The 21635-nt window shown below is 46.9% G+C and overlaps 2 protein-coding genes across 3 annotated transcripts in view; one reads left to right on the forward strand and one right to left on the reverse strand.

The window, feature by feature from the left end:
- The window catches only part of LOC106570558 (stathmin-2), a 13820-nt gene extending 6058 nt beyond the window's left edge, over positions 1-7762 (forward strand). Inside the window, exons 2-5 of one of the 2 annotated variants that reach the window (XM_014143003.3) lie at positions 3669-3764; positions 3943-4118; positions 4465-4656; positions 4914-7762. In XM_014143003.3, coding sequence (XP_013998478.1) covers positions 3669-3764; positions 3943-4118; positions 4465-4656; positions 4914-4973 — 524 coding nt within the window. In that variant the 3' untranslated portion in view covers positions 4974-7762. Of the gene's footprint in view, positions 1-3668; positions 3765-3939; positions 4119-4464; positions 4657-4913 lie in introns of both variants that reach the window. The other variant, XM_014143002.3, reaches the window with a different exon arrangement.
- A 5252-nt stretch (positions 7763-13014) lies between these two features.
- Positions 13015-17039, reverse strand: LOC106570557 (hairy/enhancer-of-split related with YRPW motif protein 1). Its single transcript, XM_014143001.3, has 5 exons — positions 16572-17039; positions 16098-16173; positions 15886-15969; positions 15564-15645; positions 13015-15155 (listed from the first exon to the last, which is right to left on the reverse strand). The coding sequence occupies exons 1-5, from the start codon at positions 16655-16657 to the stop codon at positions 14410-14412; spliced, it is 1074 nt and encodes a 357-aa protein (XP_013998476.3). The 5' UTR covers positions 16658-17039; the 3' UTR covers positions 13015-14409.
- Positions 17040-21635: the final 4596 nt, after the last annotated feature.

A 21635-nucleotide genomic window follows, 5' to 3' on the forward strand; every position in this document is an offset into this window, starting at 1 on the left:
GACAGTATTGGGTTGGGGTAGAGGGACGGGGGACAACAGGACAGTATTGAGTTGGGGTGGAGGGACGGGGACAACAGGACAGTATTGAGTTGGGGTGGAGGGACGGGGGACAACAGGACAGTATTGAGTTGGGGTGGAGGGACGGGGGACAACAGGACAGGGGAGGAGGGGTTATTGATGATCTGATGTCTCATGCTAAAGGATTTCAACAGGAAGCATGGTAACTGCCTCTGTTTCCGTGGTGAGGAGATCTCCGTGGGAATAGAAGAGGATGCTAAGTGTAAAACTTGCTGAAAAGATGACAAAATGATTTCTCTTCATGATTAATGCACAGTAGAATTGTGTTTTTTTAGTGCATCCTAATAGAATAACAATGTTTAGTTTAGAATTGGGTCAAACCATTGAACAAATTAATTTAATATACATATCTTTTCCAGTATAACTCTGTTGACAACATTCCCTAAACACCAAAACACACAGCTGGCCAAGGTGAGAGCAGGCTGACAGTTACCAGCTGCAGTTATCTTCTGACCTGCTCAATAAGCACTTAACCTGCATTATCTGCTCCACTGAACCACCAATTGTTCACATCACAGACATCACTGACACGCTGAGTCGTCCTGAAGGGAAAATGGCTGCTGCCTGTGGTTCCCAGCACGCACATGCATTCACTTGTATGCACACAAACACACACAGACACACACACTTAAGCACAGATGCGCACACACACACACACACACACACACACACACACACACACACACACACACACACACACACACACACACACACACACACACACACACACACTTCCACCACCCACCAGTAGAGATGGTCTGGTCCAGTAATTACAAATTAAAATCCCCTCCACCGCTCCACTGAAGGCAGCAGCCTCCATTTGCATTCCCTGAGGACCCTCGATCCCTGTGGGAGTCAGCCAGCCCAAATCAGCCCTCAACTCCTCCTCTTCACATCCCCCTTTTCTCCTCCTCCTCCACGTCTTCTGGAAAGGAGGGGTTAACCCAGTCCCCCTTTTCTCCTCCTCCTCCACGTCTTCTGGAAAGGAGGGGTTAACCCAGTCCCCCTTTTCTCCTCCTCCTCCACGTCTTCTGGAAAGGAGGGGTTAACCCAGTCCCCCTTTTCTCCTCCTCCTCCACGTCTTCTGGAAAGGAGGGGTTAACCCAGTCCCCCTTTTCTCCTCCTCCTCCACGTCTTCTGGAAAGGAGGGGTTAATACGCCTATCAAAGAGAGCTAACCCAGTCCTCCTCTCTGCTCTCTCCTTTCATTCTCTTCCCTCTCTTCTAGGAGGGGTTAACAAGCCCATTGGAGAGTCAGAGAGATAACGCTACATGTAAGAGTTCATGCTCCGTGGCGTCTGCTCGGCTGAGAGCTGCCTGTTGTGGCAGACGGATAGAGACAGGGAGAGGAGAGGGGTTGTCTGGTGGTGCAGCACCACTGCTGAAGGTGCTAGAATACACTTCATTCGAACAGACAGAAAGACAGGGAGATGGTTTGGCCGGGTGGGCACCAGCAGAACGTCCATGGGCACCAGCTACACTTCTCTCCTCCATGTCCAACTGTAAATCTTAGAGCTTTACTTTTCTCAGTGTTGACTCCCAGCCAGGGACATCAGTCAGGGATCAATGTAGCACAATTCAGCCCTGCAGCCCACCGCGTGTGATGGATGATGGATCATATAAGCTGGGTTCTACTTGGCACGTCGAGGTGCCCGACGGTACACTGGGCCTTCAGACACTGTACTGTACACTATAAACAGCAGCCAGGAGAGGTAGAGGACATATCCAGACTGTATGTTGCAGTACAATATGATGGAGTAGATGTCTTCTTTCTGCTGGCTCCCTGATGGGATGCTACAGTAGGTTCACACCCCACTTTGGGTGCCAAGAACAGCTCTGTAGCATTCCAACCTGGAATCACTATTGATTCACTTAAAAGTCATGATGGCAGAACAATTCAGTTTGGATTCCGGAACAGGCTAGTAGCTTTCAGCAACATCAGCCATAATCAGTATGCCTGCAGGTGCTTTCCCTGCTGTTAAATGGCGGTTGGATGTTACCAGTACTAGCGACAGACTCTGCTAGCTAAGTGAATAAATAATAGGCGAAAATTAAATGCATAGCTGATGATGAATGACTCCTGTGGGGAGATGGTCGACCGCTGTGGAGAATGAATCCTGTGGGGAGGTGGTCGACCACTGTGGAGAATGAATCCTGTGGGGAGGTGGTCGACCGCTGTGGAGAATGGATCCTGTGGGGAGGTGGTCGACCGCTGTGGAGAATGGATCCTGTGGGGAGGTGGTCGACCGCTGTGGAGAATGAATCCTGTGGGGAGGTGGTCGACCGCTGTGGAGAATGAATCCTGTGGGGAGGTGGTCGACCGCTGTGGAGAATGAATCCTGTGGGGAGGTGGTCGACCGCTGTGGAGAACGAATCCTGTGGGGAGGTGGTCGACCGCTGTGGAGAATGAATCCTGTGGGGAGGTGGTCGACCGCTGTGGAGAACGAATCCTGTGGAGAGGTGGTCGACCGCTGTGGAAAATGAATCCTGTGGGGAGGTGGTCGACCGCTGTGGAGAACGAATCCTGTGGAGAGGTGGTCGACCGCTGTGGAGAATGAATCCTGTGGGGAGGTGGTCGACCGCTGTGGAGAACGAATCCTGTGGGGAGGTGGTCGACCGCTGTGGAGAATGAATCCTGTGGGGAGGTGGTCGACCGCTGTGGAGAATGAATCCTGTGGGGAGGTGGTCGACCGCTGTGGAGAATGAATCCTGTGGGGAGGTGGTCGACCGCTGTGGAGAATGAATCCTGTGGGGAGGTGGTCGACCGCTGTGGAGAATGAATCCTGTGGGGAGGTGGTCGACCGCTGTGGAGAATGAATCCTGTGGGGAGGTGGTCGACCGCTGTGGAGAATGAATCCTGTGGGGAGGTGGTCGACCGCTGTGGAGAATGAATCCTGTGGGGAGGTGGTCGACCGCTGTGGAGAATGAATCCTGTGGGGAGGTGGTCGACCGCTGTGGAGAATGAATCCTGTGGGGAGAGTGGTCAGACCGCTGTGGAGAATGAATCCTGTGGGGAGGTGGTCGACCGCTGTGGAGAATGAATCCTGTGGGGAAGTGGTCGACCGCTGTGGAGAATGAATCCTGTGGGGAGGTGGTCGACCGCTGTGGAGAATGAATCCTGTGGGGAGGTGGTCGACCGCTGTGGAGAATGAATCCTGTGGGGAGGTGGTCGACCGCTGTGGAGATCAGAGCATAGGAGGACACAGCACACACACACACACACACACACACACACACACACACACACACACACACACACACACACACACACACACACACACACACACACACACACACACACACACACACACACACACACACACACACACACACATTCAACCCACTTCCCTTCACAGTCTGCACAAACAAAGCCCAATAAAATGAGGCTTAGAAGCCTCAAGCTGATTCTTCTCACCAGACTAGACCGCCTTTGATCATACGTTCTTTTATTTTTAAGGATTTGCTGAATATTTATTGTCCTAAACATCTAACGATGGCAATGCCATGTGAGATGATAATTTATGAGGATGAGAAAGTAGGTTAACGGTCTGTCTGTCTTTCTGTCTGTCTCTGTGTGTGTGTTCTCCACAGCGTACAAAGAGAAGATGAAGGAGATGTCTGTCCTGTCTCTCCTCTGCTCCTGCCTGTATCCAGAGACACGCAAGAACCTGGTGGGAGAGTTCCAAGGTAAACAGAAATGTCACCTGACTTTAAAACATTTTTTCTTTCAACTTACAGCAAAGGCAACCAACAGGCAATTAAAAAAAAAAGTGAAAGTTTGTTTTGCGGTAATATTATCACTACAAAGGCAGGATTTAGTATTTCCCTCTATGGTTTTCCTCTGCCTGTCCCCTTCTTCTAGTAGCAGGCATGGAGGTGAAGCCCATCAACAAGCGTGCCTCTGGCCAGGCTTTCGAGGTGATCCTGAAGCCCCCCTCTCCGGTGTCGGATGCGGCCCACTGCGTCACCTCGCCTCCCAAGAAGGATGTCTCTCTGGAGGACATCCAGAAGAAGTTGGAGGCCGCTGAGGACCGGAGGAGAGTGAGTCCCTTAGCATAAGCCGACAACTTAATTCAGTCACTGTATCACACTGAATCATGCTAGCATATGACACTTTATCCTATCCTTCTTAGCCTATACCTTGGTTTGGCTTAGACTGTTATACTTACTTACTAAGCAATGATCATATTCATCAGGCAAAGGAATGACACTAAAACCAATTCTTATCCTCTCGTTCCCACCTTGTATCTTGGATTATCCTGCATTCTACTCTATTCTGTTCTATTCTATTCTGTTCTACTCTATTCTGTTCTATTCTATTCTGTTCTATTCTACTTTTTTTCGATTATATTCTACTCTATTATATTCTATTCTATCACCGCTTCAGTCCCAGGAGGCCCAGGTTCTCAGGGCCCTGGCAGAAAAGCGGGAGCACGAGAGGGACGTGGTGATGAAGGCCATGGAGGAGAACAGCAACTTCAGCAAGATGGCAGAGGAGAAGCTGACCATGAAGATGGAGCAGATCAAGGAGAACCGCCAGGCCTACCTGGCCTCCATCATGGAGCGCCTGCAGGAGAAGGTGAGAGGAGAGCTTGGTGGGAAAGATGGTAGGTGGAGACAGCAAGACCAGGGGACTGGACAAGGGGTTGTGCAAGGTAGAAGGCTTTGATATTTTTCGGTAGGGGCTTCGGGCATCATTCATGGATGGCCATTGTAGTTGAATATGTCAGCTGAAAGAGGAGTGTAAATTGACAGACTTGAACCAGAGAGTCTCAGGGCAGGGTCAATATTGAGAGGTTTCCAACATGGCAGCATCTCTCTCTGTGTTGTCCTCAGGAGAGGCATGCCCAGGTGGTGCGCAGGAACAAAGAGCTGAGGGAAGAGCTAACAGCATGAGCAGGCGAGGGGCGCCACAAACCATCGTACCCCCCTACAGCCAACCTCCTGTACCCTGTACTCCTCCCTGCCCCCTCCCAAGGGACCCCCCTGACAACCCTACTTCTACAGCACCCCCAGCATCAGAAGACCCTCCCCCCAGAGTGAGGAGGAGGACCCACCGGCACCGCACACCAACAGCATTTAGCAAATGGGGGGATTGCAAAGAAATTTACCAAAATGTCGCCCACTCCTCCCTATAAAATAAAGTTTTTGCTCGATTTCAAATGCTGAAAAAAGAAAAGATGAAAAACCAACCAAGTTAAAGTGGTTATTGTTTTTTGTAAATACTTATTTTTTTGTTATATACAGTAGGATAGAACAGCAGAAGTATTGCAGTGTGCCATTTTAGCATTTTCTCTATCTATGGATGTACTTTAATTCATTTTTTTTCTCAAACAACAGTCGTTTGCAGTTTCTCTCGTACTATAAGGCTTCTGTGTTGTTGTGAGTTCGCCAGCTAGCCGACGTGCGTTTGTGCTGGTTATTTTCTGACCATGTATGTTTCTGTGTCAGTCAGTCAATCAGTCAGTCAGTCAATCAGTCAGTCAGTCAGTGTGGGGATGATGATAATGCAGGCTGCTCATTGACTCCCGGGAGAGAGACTAGCTAGACTTCAGGAGAATACTATAGCTTTTATGAGCCGATTCTCTCCTGTCTGTCTGTCTGATCTCCCACTCTCTTACATTCAGTAGTACATTCACACACACGCAAGCGCACACACACACACATACACAGACTGAGGAATTTGGCAAACATGACATGTCGTTTAAGAGGAGCTTGCTAAATTCTGTCAGTTGGGCATTGCAGAAGTCACATGACATCCGGGGTTCATACCGTGATGTCACAGAGGGGTGTTATGGTCTTTTCTCGTTCCCAAGACCCACTGCGTCATCTGTCAATCACTCTCTCAGCATGTACTGTATGTACCATCTTAGACGTGTAGATAATGTAATCGTGCCTAGAATGCTACAAGCTCATATAGCAGTTAACGCATAAGCAACGGTAGATCACTAAGTACCATCCATGTCCTTAAATAGGCTAATGGGCCCTCGCATTTCTTTCATGTTGTGCCACAGAGGAACCAAGCCAAATGCTACTACGGAGGTTTCACTCTCTCTGGAGAATCATAGTTTGACTCTCTCACTATTGAGAATGAGTCATTGTGCCGTCGTCTCAGTATTTAAACAGCTCTTAACTGGGTACGGCAAACTATGGCACAGGAGAACGAGTAGGTAACGTAAGACATAAGAAAACAACCAACACACAGACATAAAATAACAGCTAGAAGATCTTGACATGACAATGGAAGACAAAGGGTGCATGCAAGTATATACAGGGCATATATGTGTGTGTGCGTGAGAGAGTGTATGTTTCAGTAGGGGTGGGTGGATGTGCATGAGAGAGTGTGTATGTTTCAGTAGGGGTGGGTGGATGTGCATGAGAGAGTGTGTATGTTTCAGTAGGGGTGGGTGGATGTGCATGAGAGAGTGTGTATGTTTCAGTAGGGGTGGGTGGATGTGCGTGAGAGAGTGTGTATGTTTCAGTAGGGGTGGGTGGATGTGCATGAGAGAGTGTGTATGTTTCAGTAGGGGTGGGTGGATGTGCATGAGAGAGTGTGTATGTTTCAGTAGGGGTGGGTGGATGTGCATGAGAGAGTGTGTATGTTTCAGTAGGGGTGGGTGGATGTGCATGAGAGAGTGTGTATGTTTCAGTAGGGGTGGGTGGATGTGCATGAGAGAGTGTGTATGTTTCAGTAGGGGTGGGTGGATGTGCGTGAGAGAGTGTGTATGTTTCAGTAGGGGTGGGTGGATGTGCATGAGAGAGTGTGTATGTTTCAGTAGGGGTGGGTGGATGTGCATGAGAGAGTGTGTATGTTTCAGTAGGGGTGGGTGGATGTGCGTGAGAGAGTGTGTATGTTTCAGTAGGGGTGGGTGGATGTGCGTGAGAGAGTGTGTATGTTTCAGTAGGGGTGGGTGGATGTGCGTGAGAGAGTGTGTATGTTTCAGTAGGGGTGGGTGGATGTGCGTGAGAGAGTGTGTATGTTTCAGTAGGGGTGGGTGGATGTGCATGAGAGAGTGTGTATGTTTCAGTAGGGGTGGGTGGATGTGCATGAGAGAGTGTATGTTTCAGTAGGGGTGGGTGGATGTGCGTGCGCGTGTGCTATTTCTCTGGTTTAGAGCTTAATTATACCAGCCAGGATGTTGGAGCTGTAAATCCAACCGTCCGTCACATACTAATGACATCACAGCGTCCTGTCTGCGACATCACAGGGTCCTTCCTGTCTGTGACATCACACCGTCCTGTCTGCGACATCACAGGGTCCTGTCTGCGACATCACAGGGTCCTGTCTGAGACGTCACAGCGTCCTGTCTGCGACATCACAGGGTCCTGTCTGTGACATCACACCGTCCTGTCTGCGACATCACAGGGTCCTGTCTGCGACATCACAGGGTCCTGTCTGAGACGTCACAGCGTCCTGTCTGCGACATCACAGGGTCCTGTCTGTGACATCACAGCGTCCTGTCTGCGACATCACAGGGTCCTGTCTGTGACATCACACCGTCCTGTCTGCGACATCACAGGATCCTGTCTGTGACGTCACAGCGTCCTGTCTGTGACATCACAGCGTCCTGTCTGTGGTGATGAATCTGGCTGTCTCTCTCTCTTCCTGTTTGTGTGTTTTCCCCCTCCACATATATCTTTGTGAGCAAGCTGTGGTAATTAAAGGTTTGGGGTTCTGTGAATGATATTGGCTTTGTTTGTTCTTATTCTTGTTTGTTGTATTGCCTTTGAATAAGACAAAAATCATTCAAAGGGCCTATAAAAAAAGTTGTTATATCTGTATTATCCTAGAATGTTTATTTCTGTCTCTGAATTAGTTTTGAGAAATAAAATAAAAAATATGGAAGAGACAGGAGAATAGGTGATCTCCCACAGTTGTAGAGTCACATATGACCAGCAGGTGGTGGCAAAAGATCACAGTTGTAGAGTCACATATGACCAGCAGGTGGTGGCAAAAGATCACAGTTGTAGAGTCACATATGACCAGCAGGTGGTGACAAAAGATCACAGTTGGCAGTGCTGTAACAACTTGACCCCGTACAAGAAAGCAAATTACAGACTCCTCTTTGAATCTACGTATTTCTCCAAAGCTCAGTTGTCCTGAGTCTGCACAACACTGCCAGGACCTAGAATCAGTGGAGACACTCAAGTTTTTTAATCCTAAATCTCTTGACACATTCATGAAAATTGTCATGGCCTCTAAACCTGAATACTGGACCCTATTCAAACTAAACTACTGAAAGAGCTGCTTCCTGTGCTTGGCCCTCCTATGTTGAACATAATAAATGTCTCCCTATCCACCGAATGTGTACCAAACTCACTAAAAGTGGCAGTAATAAAGCCTCTCGTGAAAAAGCCAAACCTTGACCCAGAAAATGTAAAACACTGTCGACCTATATCGAATCTCCCCTTCCTCTCAACATTTTTTGAAAAAGCTGTTGCGCAGCAACTCACTGCCCTCCTGAAGACAAATAATGTATACGAAACGCTTCAGTCTGGTTTTAGACCCCATCATAGCACTGAGACTGCACTCGTGAAGGTGGTAAATTACCTTTTAATGGCGTCAGACCGAGGTTCTACATCTGTCCTCGTGCTCCTAGACCTTAGTGCTGCTTTTGACACCATCGATCAACACATTCTTTTGGAGAGATTGGAAACCTTAATCTTATCTGTCAGAAAGATATCAGTTTGTCTCTGTGGATGGTTTGTTCTCTGACAAATCAATTGTAAGTTTCGGTGTTCTGTTTTAGGACCACTATAGTTTTCACTATATATTTTACCTCTTGGTGATGTCATTCGGAAACATAATGTTAACTTTCACTGCTTTGCGGACGATACACAACTGTACATTTTGATAAAACATGGTGAAGCCCCAAAATTTCCCTCCCTGGAAGCATGTGTTTCAGACATAAGGAAGTGGATGGCGGCAAATGTTTTACTTTTAAACTCGGACAAAACAGAGATGCTAGTTCTAGGTCCCAAAAAACAAAGAGATCTTCTGTCAGATCTGACAATTAATTTTGATGGTTCTACAGTCGTCTCAAATAAAACTGTGAAGGACCTCGGCGTTACTCTGGACCCTGATCTCTCTTTTGACGAACATATCAAGAATATTTCAAGGATATTCTTGAAATATCTTCGTAACATTGCAAAAATCTTAAACTTTCTGTCCAAAAATGATGCAGAAAAGGTAATCTATGCTTTTGTTACTTCTAGATTGGACTACTGCAATGCTCTACTCTCTGGCTACCCAGATAAAGCACTAAATAATCTTCACTTAGTGCTAAACACGGCTGCTAGAATCCTGACTAGAACCCAAACATTTGATCATATTACTCCAGTGCTAGCCTCCCTAAACTGGCTTCCTGTTAAGGCTATGGCTGATTTCAAGGTTTTACTGCTAACCTAAAAGCATTACATGGGCTTGCTCCTACCTATCTCTCTGTTTTGGTCCTGCTGTACATACCTACACGTACGCTACGATCACAAGACGCAGGCCTCCTTATTGTCCCTAGAATTTCTAAGCAAACAGCTGGAGGCAGGGCTTTCTCCTATAGAGCTAAATTTTTATGGAATGGTCTGCCTATCCATGTGAGAGACGCAGACTCTCTCTCAACCTTTAAGTCTTTACTGAAAACTAATCTCTTCAGTACGTCCTATGATTGAGTGTTGTCTGGCCCAGGAGTGTGAAGGTGAATGGAAAGGCATTGGAGCAACAAACCACCCTTACTGTCTCTGCCTGGCCAGTTCCCCTCTCTCCACTGAGATTCTCTGCCTCTAACCCTATTACAGGGGCTGAGTCACTGGCTTACTGCTGCTCTTCCATGCTGTCCCTAGGAGGGGTGCGTCACTTGAGTGGGCTGAGTCCCTGACGTGATCTCCGGGTTGGCGCCCCCTCGGGCTCGTGTGGTGGAGGAGATCTTTGTGGGCTATACTCAGCCTTGTCTCAGGGTAGTAGGTCTTGCTGCTGCTCCAGTTTCAAGCCTGCGGCTATGGAACCCTGACCTGTTCACCAGATGTGCTACCTGTCCCAGAACTGCTGTTTTCAACTCTCTAGAGACAGTAGGAGTGGTAGAGATACTATGAAAAGCCAACTGACATTTACTCCTGAGGTGCTGACCTGTTGAACCCTCTACAACTACTGTGATTATTATTATTTGACCATGCTGGTCATCTATGAACGTTTGAACATCTTGGCCATGTACTGTTAGAATCTCCACCCGGCACAGCCAGAAGAGGACTGGCCACCAGAGCCTGGTTCCTCTCTAGGTTTCTTCCTAGGTTCCCGCCTTTCTAGGGAGTTTTTCCTAGCCACCGTGCTTCTACACCTGCATTGCTTGCTGTTTGGGGTTTTAGGCTGTGTTTCTGTATAAGCACTTTGTGACATCTGCTGATGTAAAAAGGGCTTTATAAATACATTTGATTGATTGATTGAAGTCCATCATTGGTTTGAGGGATTACATAAGAAAACACTAGACTGTAGTGTAGACTCTTCCCCCATAGTTACTGGTGAGAATCACTTTTCAAGTCTGGCAAACGAAATACAGGAAAAACTATAATGACGATGGATGGAGACAGAAAGAGAGAAAGAGGGAGGGAAAGGGTGTGGGAGAGATAGAGAATAATTTGGCTGAGCGTCCATGAAAGGAGGAAGAGGTTGTTTTATCATTCCTCTGACGGGCAGCCCAGCACAAGTAACTTAGGGGAGCGTGGGAGTCAAGCACACCGGGAGGAGAGTGGGCTGTAATCATGGCTCTGGGACAAAGCAGCACTGTGCGCTCTCTCTCTCCTACCTCTCCCCTCTCTCGTCTCTCCATCTCGATCTCTCCCTCTGCTCTCTCTTCCCAGACTCCTCTCTCTCCCACACTGCCTTCTCTGCCTCCCACACTGCCTTCTCTGCCTCCCACACTACCCTCTGTTTCTCCTCGCTCTCCATGTCCTCCTCTCTCCCCCTCCTCCCTCTCTTCCCACACTCCTCTCTCCCACACTACCCTCTGTTTCCCCTCTCTCTCTCTGTCCTCATCTCTCCCCCTCCTCCCTCTCTTCCCACACTCCTCTCTCCCACACTACCCTCTGTTTCTCCTCGCTCTCCATGTCCTCCTCTCTCCCCCTCCTCCCTCTCTTCCCACACTCCTCTCTCCCACACTACCCTCTGTTTCCCCTCTCTCTCTCTGTCCTCCTCTCTCCCCCTCCTCCCTCTCTTCCCACACTCCTCTCTCCCACACTACCCTCTGTTTCCCCTCTCTCTCTCTGTCCTCATCTCTCCCCCTCCTCCCTCTCTTCCCACACTCCTCTCTCCCACACTACCCTCTGTTTCTCCTCGCTCTCCATGTCCTCCTCTCTCCTCCCTCTCTCCCCCTCCTCCCTCTCTTCCCACACTCCTCTCTCCCACACTACCCTCTGTTTCCCCTCTCTCTCTCTGTCCTCATCTCTCCCCCTCCTCCCTCTCTTCCCACTCCCACCCGGTAGGGCCCGCCAGGCTGCCATTGTTCAGGATATCCCCTCGTTGTTAATAGCTTCCTGTACACTCAGAGAGGCCACAGAGAGAGACCCAGAGGCTGTGGCTGATCCCGGGTGGTGACTGTCACACAGCACAGCAGAGAACACCACAGGGACAGAGCCAGAGATAGGGACAGGAACAGGGATTATTACCACTGGGCACACCACATCATTTCTACGTGGAAAATTGGGTAATATTTGGTTGAGATGTTGATCAATGAGTTTACAACCTATAGTCACATACTCAAAAACACAGCACAAAGTTAGTTGAATTGACAATGTGTTATCACTATGCTTTTAAGCATCTAAAAGCACAACCAAATTCCAATGGAAAAACAACGTAGGATTTTTGGTATAGTCGTTACCCAAATGTCTATCACTGCGCTTTCAACCATTAAAAAGCACAGCAAAGTTCAAATGGGAATAAAATGTCAGATATTTCATTTATACAACTGATTAATCTGTTATCACTGTGATTCATCTAATAAGAGAGACACATATCACAATTTAAAGGAGCTGTATGTACTGCTTGCATAGTTCCATCTGAGCCCCTGACTTAATCCCATTCATTAACTTAGATTTTTGGTTGGTTGAGTTGAAGACGTGAATCCAATATATAATTTGTTAACTTGTCGACAAGTTATCAGGATATTTATTGTATTTCAAAAGTGATATTGAATTGTGTTTGGTTGTCAACACAACCAAACATTTGAAGGAGATGTATCTTCTGCTTGGATAGTTCCATCTGTACCACTGACTTAGTCTGGCTTTAATTCCAGTTTGTCTACAAATAAAACATTTATATGTTGTACTAAAGTCGCCACCTTAACCAAAAATCTAACTAAAAGAATAGGACTAAATCAAGTCAAACTTTAAATAAAGTTTCATTTGATTTACTCCTATTCATTAACTTACATTTTTGGTTGAGATGGAGGTGTGAATTCAGCATATCAATTATTAAATTGTAGACAAAATGGAATTAAAGGCAAACTAAGTCAGTGGCACAAATGGAACTATACAAGCAGAAGATAAATTATCTTTGGTTGTCAACCAAAGATAGTTCAATATTACTTTTGTAATAAAGTTCAATATTACTTTTGTAATAAAGTAAATAGCTTGAAGTTAAGTTACATTAAAGTTGAGGTAACATTCAACCTTAAAATGAGTAACACATCCATGGCCACATTGAGGTTATTGTAACTATATATTGTCTTATGTAATCATATAAAGTCTGCATGTTCACAATAGGTCTGTGGAGATCTTCACAATTGCTGTAATAATCTGTGCAGAATCTCGAACGTCATTGATCACTTGCACCATGTCATTTTAACCTCATCTCAACATTGGACCGTAATATATAGTCTATATACTGTATCTCTGAGCAAAGATACAGGTACACAGGGACACTGCAGTGTGTTTGAGGGATTGTTCCCATATGTTGAAGATTATATATTATTTTATTCATTAATTCATAATAAAATGTTTTAATGGAGAAGAGTGTCGTGCCTCCACCACTTTTTATGGATCATGTAATATCATAGAATGTAAAAAGTGAACAGCCCGCTACACAAGCATTTAGATAGGTATTACTGTTGGAGCTAGAAACACAAGCATTTAGGTAGGTATTACAGTACTGTTGGAGCAAGAAACACAAGCATTTAGCTAGGTATTACAGCACTGTTGGAGCAAGAAACACAAGCATTTAGCTAGGTATTACTGTTGGAGCTAGAAACACAAGCATTTAGCTAGGTATTACTGTTGGAGCTAGAAACACAAGAATTTAGCTAGGTATTACTGTTGGAGGTAGAAACACAAGCATTTAGCTAGGTATTACTGTTGGAGCTAGAAACACAAGCATTTAGCTAGGTATTACAGTACTGTTGGAGCTAGAAACAAGCATTTAGCTAGGTATTACAGTACTGTTGGAGCTCGAAACACAAGCATTTAGCTAGGTATTACAGTACTGTTATAGCTAGAAACACAAGCATTTAGCTAGGTATTACAGTACTGTTGGAGCTAGAAACAAGCATTTAGCTAGGTATTACAGTACTGTTATAGCTAGAAACACAAACATTTAGCTAGGTATTACTGCACTGTTGGAGCTAGAAACACAAGCATTTAGCTAGGTATTACTGCACTGTTGGAGCTAGAAACGCAAGCATTTAGCTAGGTATTACAGCACTGTTGGAGCTAGAAACGCAAGCATTTAGCTAGGTATTACAGCACTGTTGGAGCTAGAAACGCAAGCATTTAGCTAGGTATTACAGCACTGTTGGAGCTAGAAATGCAAGCATTTTGCTACACCCACGATAACATCTGCAAAATATGTGTGACCAACAAACTTTGATTTGAAACACAATTTCTAAGAAATCCTCTATAGGATGTGAGATAGAAAAACTCCATCTTGTCTTGGCCATGGAAGGGTCTAGAAAAACATAATCTTGTCTTGGCCATGGAAAGGTCTAGAAAAACATAATCTTGTCTTGGCCATGGAAGGGTCTAGAAAAACATAATCTTGTCTTGGCCATGGAAAGGTCTAGAAAAACATAATCTTGTCTTGGCCATGGAAAGGTCTAGAAAAACATTGTCTTGGCCATGGAAAGGTCTAGAAAAACATTGTCTTGGCCATGGAAAGGTCTAGAAAAACATTGTCTTGGCCATGGAAAGGTCTAGAAAAACATTGTCTTGGCCATGGAAAGGTCTAGAAAAACATTGTCTTGGCCATGGAAAGGTCCTGCTCAGCTGGTGAACTGAGTTGAGTTCATAGTGATGGTGCGACCTCTATTGATCTATATGGTCAGTTTAGTCTGTGTGGAGGGGGGTTAAAGATCGTTCAGAAAGCCCCTATCTCCATGCCCCAGGGCCGGTAGGGCTGCTTCCCCAGGCTGGCCTGGCTGGCGGGGGTGTAGGCAGGGGAGCTGAGGGTGCTGGGGGACAGCAGGGGGAAGGCACTGAAGGGGAAGGGGAACGCCGACAGGGTGGAGAGAGAGGACAGAGAGAGGGGAGGGGAGAGCTTGGCGGTCACGGCGGCTGAGGAGGTCACGGTGAGGTTCAGTCCTGGGGGGAGGGGGGCAGCGCTGGGGGGGAGGGGGGCAGCGCTGGGGGGGACATGGCGAGGGCCCCCCTGGGCGTGGCTGTGCTCGGAGAGGGGGGTGGCACCGCTAAGCCTGCTGGGAGCATGGCCATGGGGCGAGGAACGTGGCGCTCTCTCAATTGGAGAGGAGGAGGATGAAGGAGTAGAAGAGGAGGATGACGGAGGGCTGTTGGAGGCGCTCTGTGGTAACTGTAACGTCGCCCCCTGCTGATGTTGATGGTGCTGCTGCCGGAGGAGGAGGTGGGCCAGGTGGGCGGAGGGGGGTGACCCGAAGGCCGAGCCCCAGGCCAGGTGCCCCAGCCCAGAGATGGAGAGGGCCTCTCTCTGGGAGGTGTAGCTGTTCAGGTGGGAGACCAGGCGGATCCTCAGGGGGTCAGCGCTGTCCAGCCCCTCGATGATGCTCAAGTAGCGGGCTGTCTCAGCCAGACACTCCCTGAAACCCAGACCTCGGTAGTCCGTGGCCAGAGCACGGGCATCAAAGTATCCTAGAAGGGAGAGGGAACAAGAACGGTTAATGAAGTGTTTTCAGCAAATAACACCAAACAAGTAGAGCCGGAATAACAGATGTCTAAGGAAGTGTACAGAACTCTACTAATAACAATCAATTGTCCCCAGGGTGTGTCAAGCCAGGGAGAGAGTTAAAGTAAGCCTGCCTGACCTGTTTTGACTATTGTAGACCTATTCAACATCTATTCAACATCTAAATCATTTATTAGATTTAATGAGATGCACATACAGTAGCTTGAGTTTCCAGAACAACTCAGTGAAGTGAAATATATTATCCATATCACTAACCTTATAGTCAATCAATATTATGGCACTTCAAAAACATGTTACAGTAATAATGAATTTATTATGGTTATTTATTCTAGTATTTAAAAAATCTAATGTACCTTTTCCTCCAGCAGCATGAAGCATCTTCAGATGTTCCACCGTCATCTGTAGAATCTCTGCTTTCTCCAGTTTAGCTGAACCCTGCAGGATTGCAGAACACAACGCACATGAATTAAACAAATGAAACCGCATCGAATATCTTTAAATCGTTGAATATATAAACTGGACATTTTTATTCGTAAGTTTCTGAAAAAGTGCGGAAAATGTATTAACTTTATTTTTCTCTATGAGTTCAAAGCACTAGATGGTATCCTGTCAAACATTTTTGATGGGGCGTTGGTTTTATGAAAGACCCGCGGATCGGATCGGATCGGATCTTACCTGCTTCTCAAACGCGCTGGGGACCAGTCTACGCAGCTCCGTGAGGCTGTTGTTGATTCTGTCGCGGCGCCGTTTTTCAATGATCTGTAAGAGAGATTGGAACATCTAGTCATTGCAGAAAGAGAACATTTAGCTCGTGTAAAAACGTGCGTATTACACACTTTTATGCACAACAATTCCAATGAGATATTGGGGAAATGGAGGTTACTCACTCCTCGGCGGCGCTTTCTCGCATTCACTTGAGTTTTTGTTGATGGAGACATCGGCCCAAGGGGTGAACTCACGTTCCTGAAAGAAAAACACATACAATTATTATATTAACGTGTATTATTTTTCAGTGGTTCCCAACCTTTTTCAATTACTGTACCACCAAATACATTTTGCTTTGTCTGGAGTACCCCTGAAGTACCCCCTCATGTGCATTTTAACAGTATGCCTATGGTCTCATGAGTCTTCAAGTACCCCCTGTTGATAGGCCAAGTACCCCAGGGGTCCTAGTACCCCAGGTTGGGAACCACTTAGATAAATGCCACGGAAATTACCAAATTGCGCAATTCAGTTTCTGCTTTGCACACGTCTTTTCTTAAACAGCACCAAAGCAAGGGGTAAGATACTTGGAACGGGATTCGGAACGTATAATAGTAACGCAGTAAAAACGCAAACCCAAATATTGGACACAAACGTACCCATTTTCATCGGCACTCTCCTTCTCAACCTCAATGTTCTCGTCCAGCTCGCTGTCCGATGAGCTAAAATCGTGATTCCTTTTCATTTTAATCCGCTGCTGTTTTTCCCTCGTTCAGAGTACAGTACAGTGTATATATATATATAAAGTCCAAGTCTTCCAATTCTCCGACTCTCTGTGCGTCTGTCAGGTACACCTCGAGTTCATCCGTTTGAAGAACCAAGCCCTCCCACCGTATCATTTCTACACAACTGCCACCCAGGAGGGGCGGGACATGGCACCATAATTTGCCAATTACGAGACAGCCATGAGTTTGAGTGACAGCACAGTTGCAAGCAAACTCTATGGCCTAGACACACCCCGGTCCTATGAATACGTTTGACAGGGGTCCAATAGACTTTCGGTTCGTGACACACTCGCCCCAGTGTCCGTCTGTCCATCCGCAAGCACTGTGGCTGTCTGTCCCGGTTGTGAGGAGTGGCTGGCCGGCTGTCAGCACGCGCTGGCCGTGGGAAAGTTTCTTAGCCCAAGGCTGATAACCAATCAGGGGCGACGCCGTCTCTGGCGTTTGGAATGAATGGCGCAATTGGTCGGGGCGACGGGCGGTCTAGAGGCTAGCGTGTGAACCTGTAATCCAATACTAACTCATCAAAAAGAGAGCCAGTGTACAAGAGAAAACTATGAGGTCTAATCCTACCCACCACGGAGCGGAGGGAGCGACGTAATGCGTAGTAAAGGCGCTTTAGAGACTGGAGAGGATGGGGACTGTGCCACAAAAAAGTTAGAATGCTTCTCCAGTTTGTCACCACCACACCACATCCCCTGTGGGTCCCAATAATGGCCACACTCCCAAATCAATTGACAGACATTGTTGTGCGTTTGTATATCCCCTCTCATCATGTGACAATCAGAGATAACTTACTGTTGAAGTGTTTTCATGTCACACACACTCATACTCACTCTCTCACACACATACGCCGTTCCTGTGCCGCTGGTGAGAGTTCTGTGTGAGGATCTTATTGTAGAGAAGGAAGCTTGGTTTATTGACCTGGTGTAAAAGAAGACAGGCAGGTCTGGAATCTCTCACTTGCAGACATCTTCAAAATCCTTCAAAAATATATTTGGAAACGATTATGTCTACATGCAGCTACTTGTTGATTCATTCAGGTATTAGACAAAGAAATCAGTTGAAATATGAATCAAAAAATGTGTCTGAAAATGTATTTCCATGTTTGAAGGCTTTCTATTACACTGCAATAAGAGGAAGCATGATGGTAATATGTTCTGCTGGTCTTGGCTGTTTCCCAGAGTGACAGCCTGGCACGTTTCTCTACCTCCTGCCACTGTGACCTGACCACACAAATATTATGATAAAAGGAGGAAATGTGAGAGGGTCATAGTGCCCCCTGACCCCTGTCCATATAATCTTAGTCATTATGACCTGAAAGGTAAAACTGATCCTAGACCAGCACTCCAACTCTGAGACTCTCTATTAATTGTTTATCCTTGTCGCTGTGAGTCATTGTACTAACCCCCAGGCGGCTGTACTAACCCCCAGGCGGCTGTACTAACCCCCAGGCGGCTGTACTAACCCCCAGGCGGCTGTACTAACCCCCAGGCGGCTGTACTAACCCCCAGGCAGCTGTACTAACCCCCAGGCGGCTGTACTAACCCCCAGCCAGCTATGCAAACCTCCAGGCGGCTGTACTAACCCCAGCCAGCTGTACTAACCCCAGCCAGCTGTACTAACCCCCAGCCAGCTGTACTAACCCCAGCCAGCTGTACTAACCCCCAGGCGGCTGTACTAACCCCCAGCCAGCTATACAAACCTCCAGGCGGCTGTACTAACCCCCAGCCAGCTGTACTAACCCCAGCCAGCTGTACTAACCCCCAGCCAGCTGTACTAACCCCCAGCCAGCTGTACTAACCCCAGCCAGCTGTACTAACCCCCAGCCAGCTGTACTAATCCCCAGGCGGCTGTACTAACCCCCAGCCAGCTGTACTAACCCCCAGGCGGCTGTACTAACCCCCAGGCAGCTGTACTAAACCCAGGCAGCTGTACTAATCCCCAGGCAGCTGTACTAATCCCCAGCCAGCTGTACTAACCCCAGCCAGCTGTACTAACCCCCAGGTGGCTGTACTAACCCCCAGCCAGCTGTACTAACCCCCAGGTGGCTGTACTAACCCCAAGTGGCTGTACTAACCCCCAGCCAGCTGTACTAACCCCAGCCAGCTGTACTAACCCCCAGGCTGCTGTACTAACCCCAGCCAGCTGTACTAACCCCCAGCCAGCTGTACTAACCCCAGCCAGCTGTACTAACCCCCAGGTGGCTTTACTAACACCCAGGCAGCTGTACTAACCCCCAGCCAGCTGTACTAACCCCCAGCCAGCTGTACTAACCCCAGCCAGCTGTACTAACCCCCAGGTGGCTGTACTAACCCCCAGCCAGCTGTACTAACCCCCAGCCAGCTGTACTAACCCCCAGCCAGCTGTACTAACCCCAGGCAGCTGTACTAACCCCCAGGTGGCTGTACTAACCCCCAGGCAGCTTTACTAACCCCCAGGCAGCTGTACTAACCCCAGGCAGCTGTACTAACCCCCAGGCAGCTGTACTAATCCCCAGGCAGCTGTATGCATAATAGTCATCAGGCTGGGAGAGGAGAGGAGCTGCCTTGTTTAGAAACATGAATGAGAGGAAGCTCTTAGGGCTATTTTCATGTTGTTATTGCTGCCTGCTACCAGCTAGTCTCAGGTTCAGACATGACACAGGCACTCCCACAAACTCCTATATTCTGCTGCCTGCCGATTGTTAGTGGCTTGGCGGGCTGCGAGTCGGATGCTGGGTTCCCACGCTGCTGTTATTTTCTGCTCTGTTGTCTCTGTACTCCAGGCTCATCACATGTTGTGATTTCAGAGTGCTGCCTTTGAAGGTGACCGAGAAACACACACACGAACTCACTGGTACACGCACGCCCACACATCCAAATCAAATCAAATGTTATTGGTCACATACACGTGATTAGCAGATGTTATTGCGGGTGTAGTGAAATGCTTGTGTTTCTAGCTCTGGCAGTGCAGTAATATCTAACAAGTAATATCTAACAAATTACACAACATACACCCAATACACACAAATCTAAGTAGGAATGAATTAAGACTATATACACTACCGTTCAAAAGTTCGGGGTCACTTAGAAAAGTCCTTGTTTTTGAAAGAAAAGCAAAAAAAAAATGTTGCCATTAAAATAACATCAAAGGTATCAGAAATACAGTGTAGACATTTTTTATGTTGTAAATGACTATTGTAACTGGAAATGGCTGTTTTTTTATGGAATAGCTACATAGGCATACAGAGGTTCATTATCAGCAACCATCACTCCTCTGTTCCAATGGCACGTTGTGTTAGCTAAGTTTATAATTTTAAAAGGCTAATTGATCATTAGAAAACCATTTTGCAATGATGTTAGCACAGCTGAAAACTGTTGTTCTGATTAAAGAAGAAATAAAACTGGCCTTCTTTAGACTAGATAAGTGTCTGGTGCATCAGCATTTGTCGGTTCGATTACAGGCTCAAAATGTCCAGAAACAAAGGACTTTCTTCTGAAACTCGTCAGATGCTGGCCTTCTAGGCAAAGTTGCAAAGAAAAAAAACATATCTCACACTGGCCAATAAAAATAAAAGATTAACATGGGCAAAATAATACAGACACTGGACAGAGGAACTCTGACTAGATGGCCAGCATCCGGGAGTCGCCTCTTCACTGTTGACGTTGAGGCTGGTGTTTAATGAAGCTGCCATTTGAGGACTTGTGAGGCGTCTGTTTCTGAAACTAGACACTCTAATGCACTTGTCCTCTTTCTCAGTTGTGCACCGGGGCCTCCCACTCCTCTTTCTATTCTGGTTAGAGACAGTTTGCGCTGTTCTGTGAAGGGAGTAGTGCACAGCATTGTACGAGATATTACGTTTCTTGGCAATTTCTCACATGGAATAGCCTTCATTTCTCAGAACAAGAATAGACTGACGAGTTTCAGAAGAAAGTTCTTTGTTTCTGACCATTTTGAGCCTGTAATCAAACCCACAAATGCTGATGCACCAAATATTCAACTAGTCTAAAGAAGGCCAGTTTTATTGCTTCTTTAATCAGGACAACAGTTTTCAGCTGTGCTAACATAATTGCAAAAGGGTTTCTAATGATCAATTACCCTTTTAAAATGAAAACTTAGATTAGCTAACATAACGTGCCATTGGAACAGAGGAGTGATGGTTGTTGATAATGGGCCTCTGTAAGCCTAAGTCATTTACAACATTAACAATGTCTACACGGTATTTCTGATCAACTTGATGTTATTTTAATGGACAAAAAATGTGCTTTTCTTTCAAAAACAAGGACATTTCTAAATGACCCCAAACTTTTGAACGGTAGTGTACATATGGACGAGCGATGTCAGAGCAGAACGGACAGCCAAGGTCCTGGCTGTCCGTTCATAACCCCCCCCCCCCCACTAGCCAATCAGACTGAAGCTCAGACAGTCATATCTCATGGTTGGCTTGGGGTTTTGGGTCCTGTGACTGTGACTGTCTGCAACACATAGGCCCTGTGTAGTCTACTGCAGAAGTTCATTACTCAAATGTTGTTATGCCAAACCCTCTTTTCCCTGCCAAGCAAAGGGGGGAATACTCTGTCTACTGATTGATTGATGAAGTAAAGGATCAGTTGAAAGGGAAAGAGTTTGGGAAACCTTGCTCTAACTAACATGGGATAAGTTGGCGACTAACTGCGTGAGCCTTGTCCCCGTCCATGCCTTGTAGACAAAGGAAAGGCTAGCTTTGTCTCCACTCACTTGGAGAGGAAAGGCTAGCTTTGTCTCCACTCACTTGGAGAGGAAAGGCTAGCTTTGTCTCCACTCACTTGGAGAGGAAAAGCTAGCTTTGTCTCCACTCACTTGGAGAGGAAGCACTGGCAATTTCTCCCTGAGACGTGTGTGACACCCGCTCATTGTGGGGGGGGGGTGAGGGGGGTGCCATTGTTTGTTTGGCCGTGTTCGGTGGTCTGCACACACACA

The sequence above is a fragment of the Salmo salar genome, chromosome 14 (assembly GCF_965601325.2).
Source record: "Salmo salar chromosome 14, fSalSal1, whole genome shotgun sequence".
In the NCBI taxonomy this organism is placed as follows: Eukaryota; Metazoa; Chordata; class Actinopteri; order Salmoniformes; family Salmonidae; genus Salmo; species Salmo salar.

What these genes read in the sequence shown, in the direction of transcription:
- LOC106570557 (XM_014143001.3), bottom strand. Translation starts at nt 16,657, where the DNA reads ATGAAAAGGAATCACGATTTTAGCTCATCGGACAGCGAGCTGGACGAG. An exon ending in CCAGCGCGTTTGAGAAGCAG is followed by an intron (nt 15,646 to 15,885) that starts GTAAGATCCGAT and finishes GCAATCCTGCAG; the next exon opens with GGTTCAGCTAAACTGGAGAA. An exon ending in TCATGCTGCTGGAGGAAAAG is followed by an intron (nt 15,156 to 15,563) that starts GTACATTAGATT and finishes TCTCCCTTCTAG; the next exon opens with GATACTTTGATGCCCGTGCT.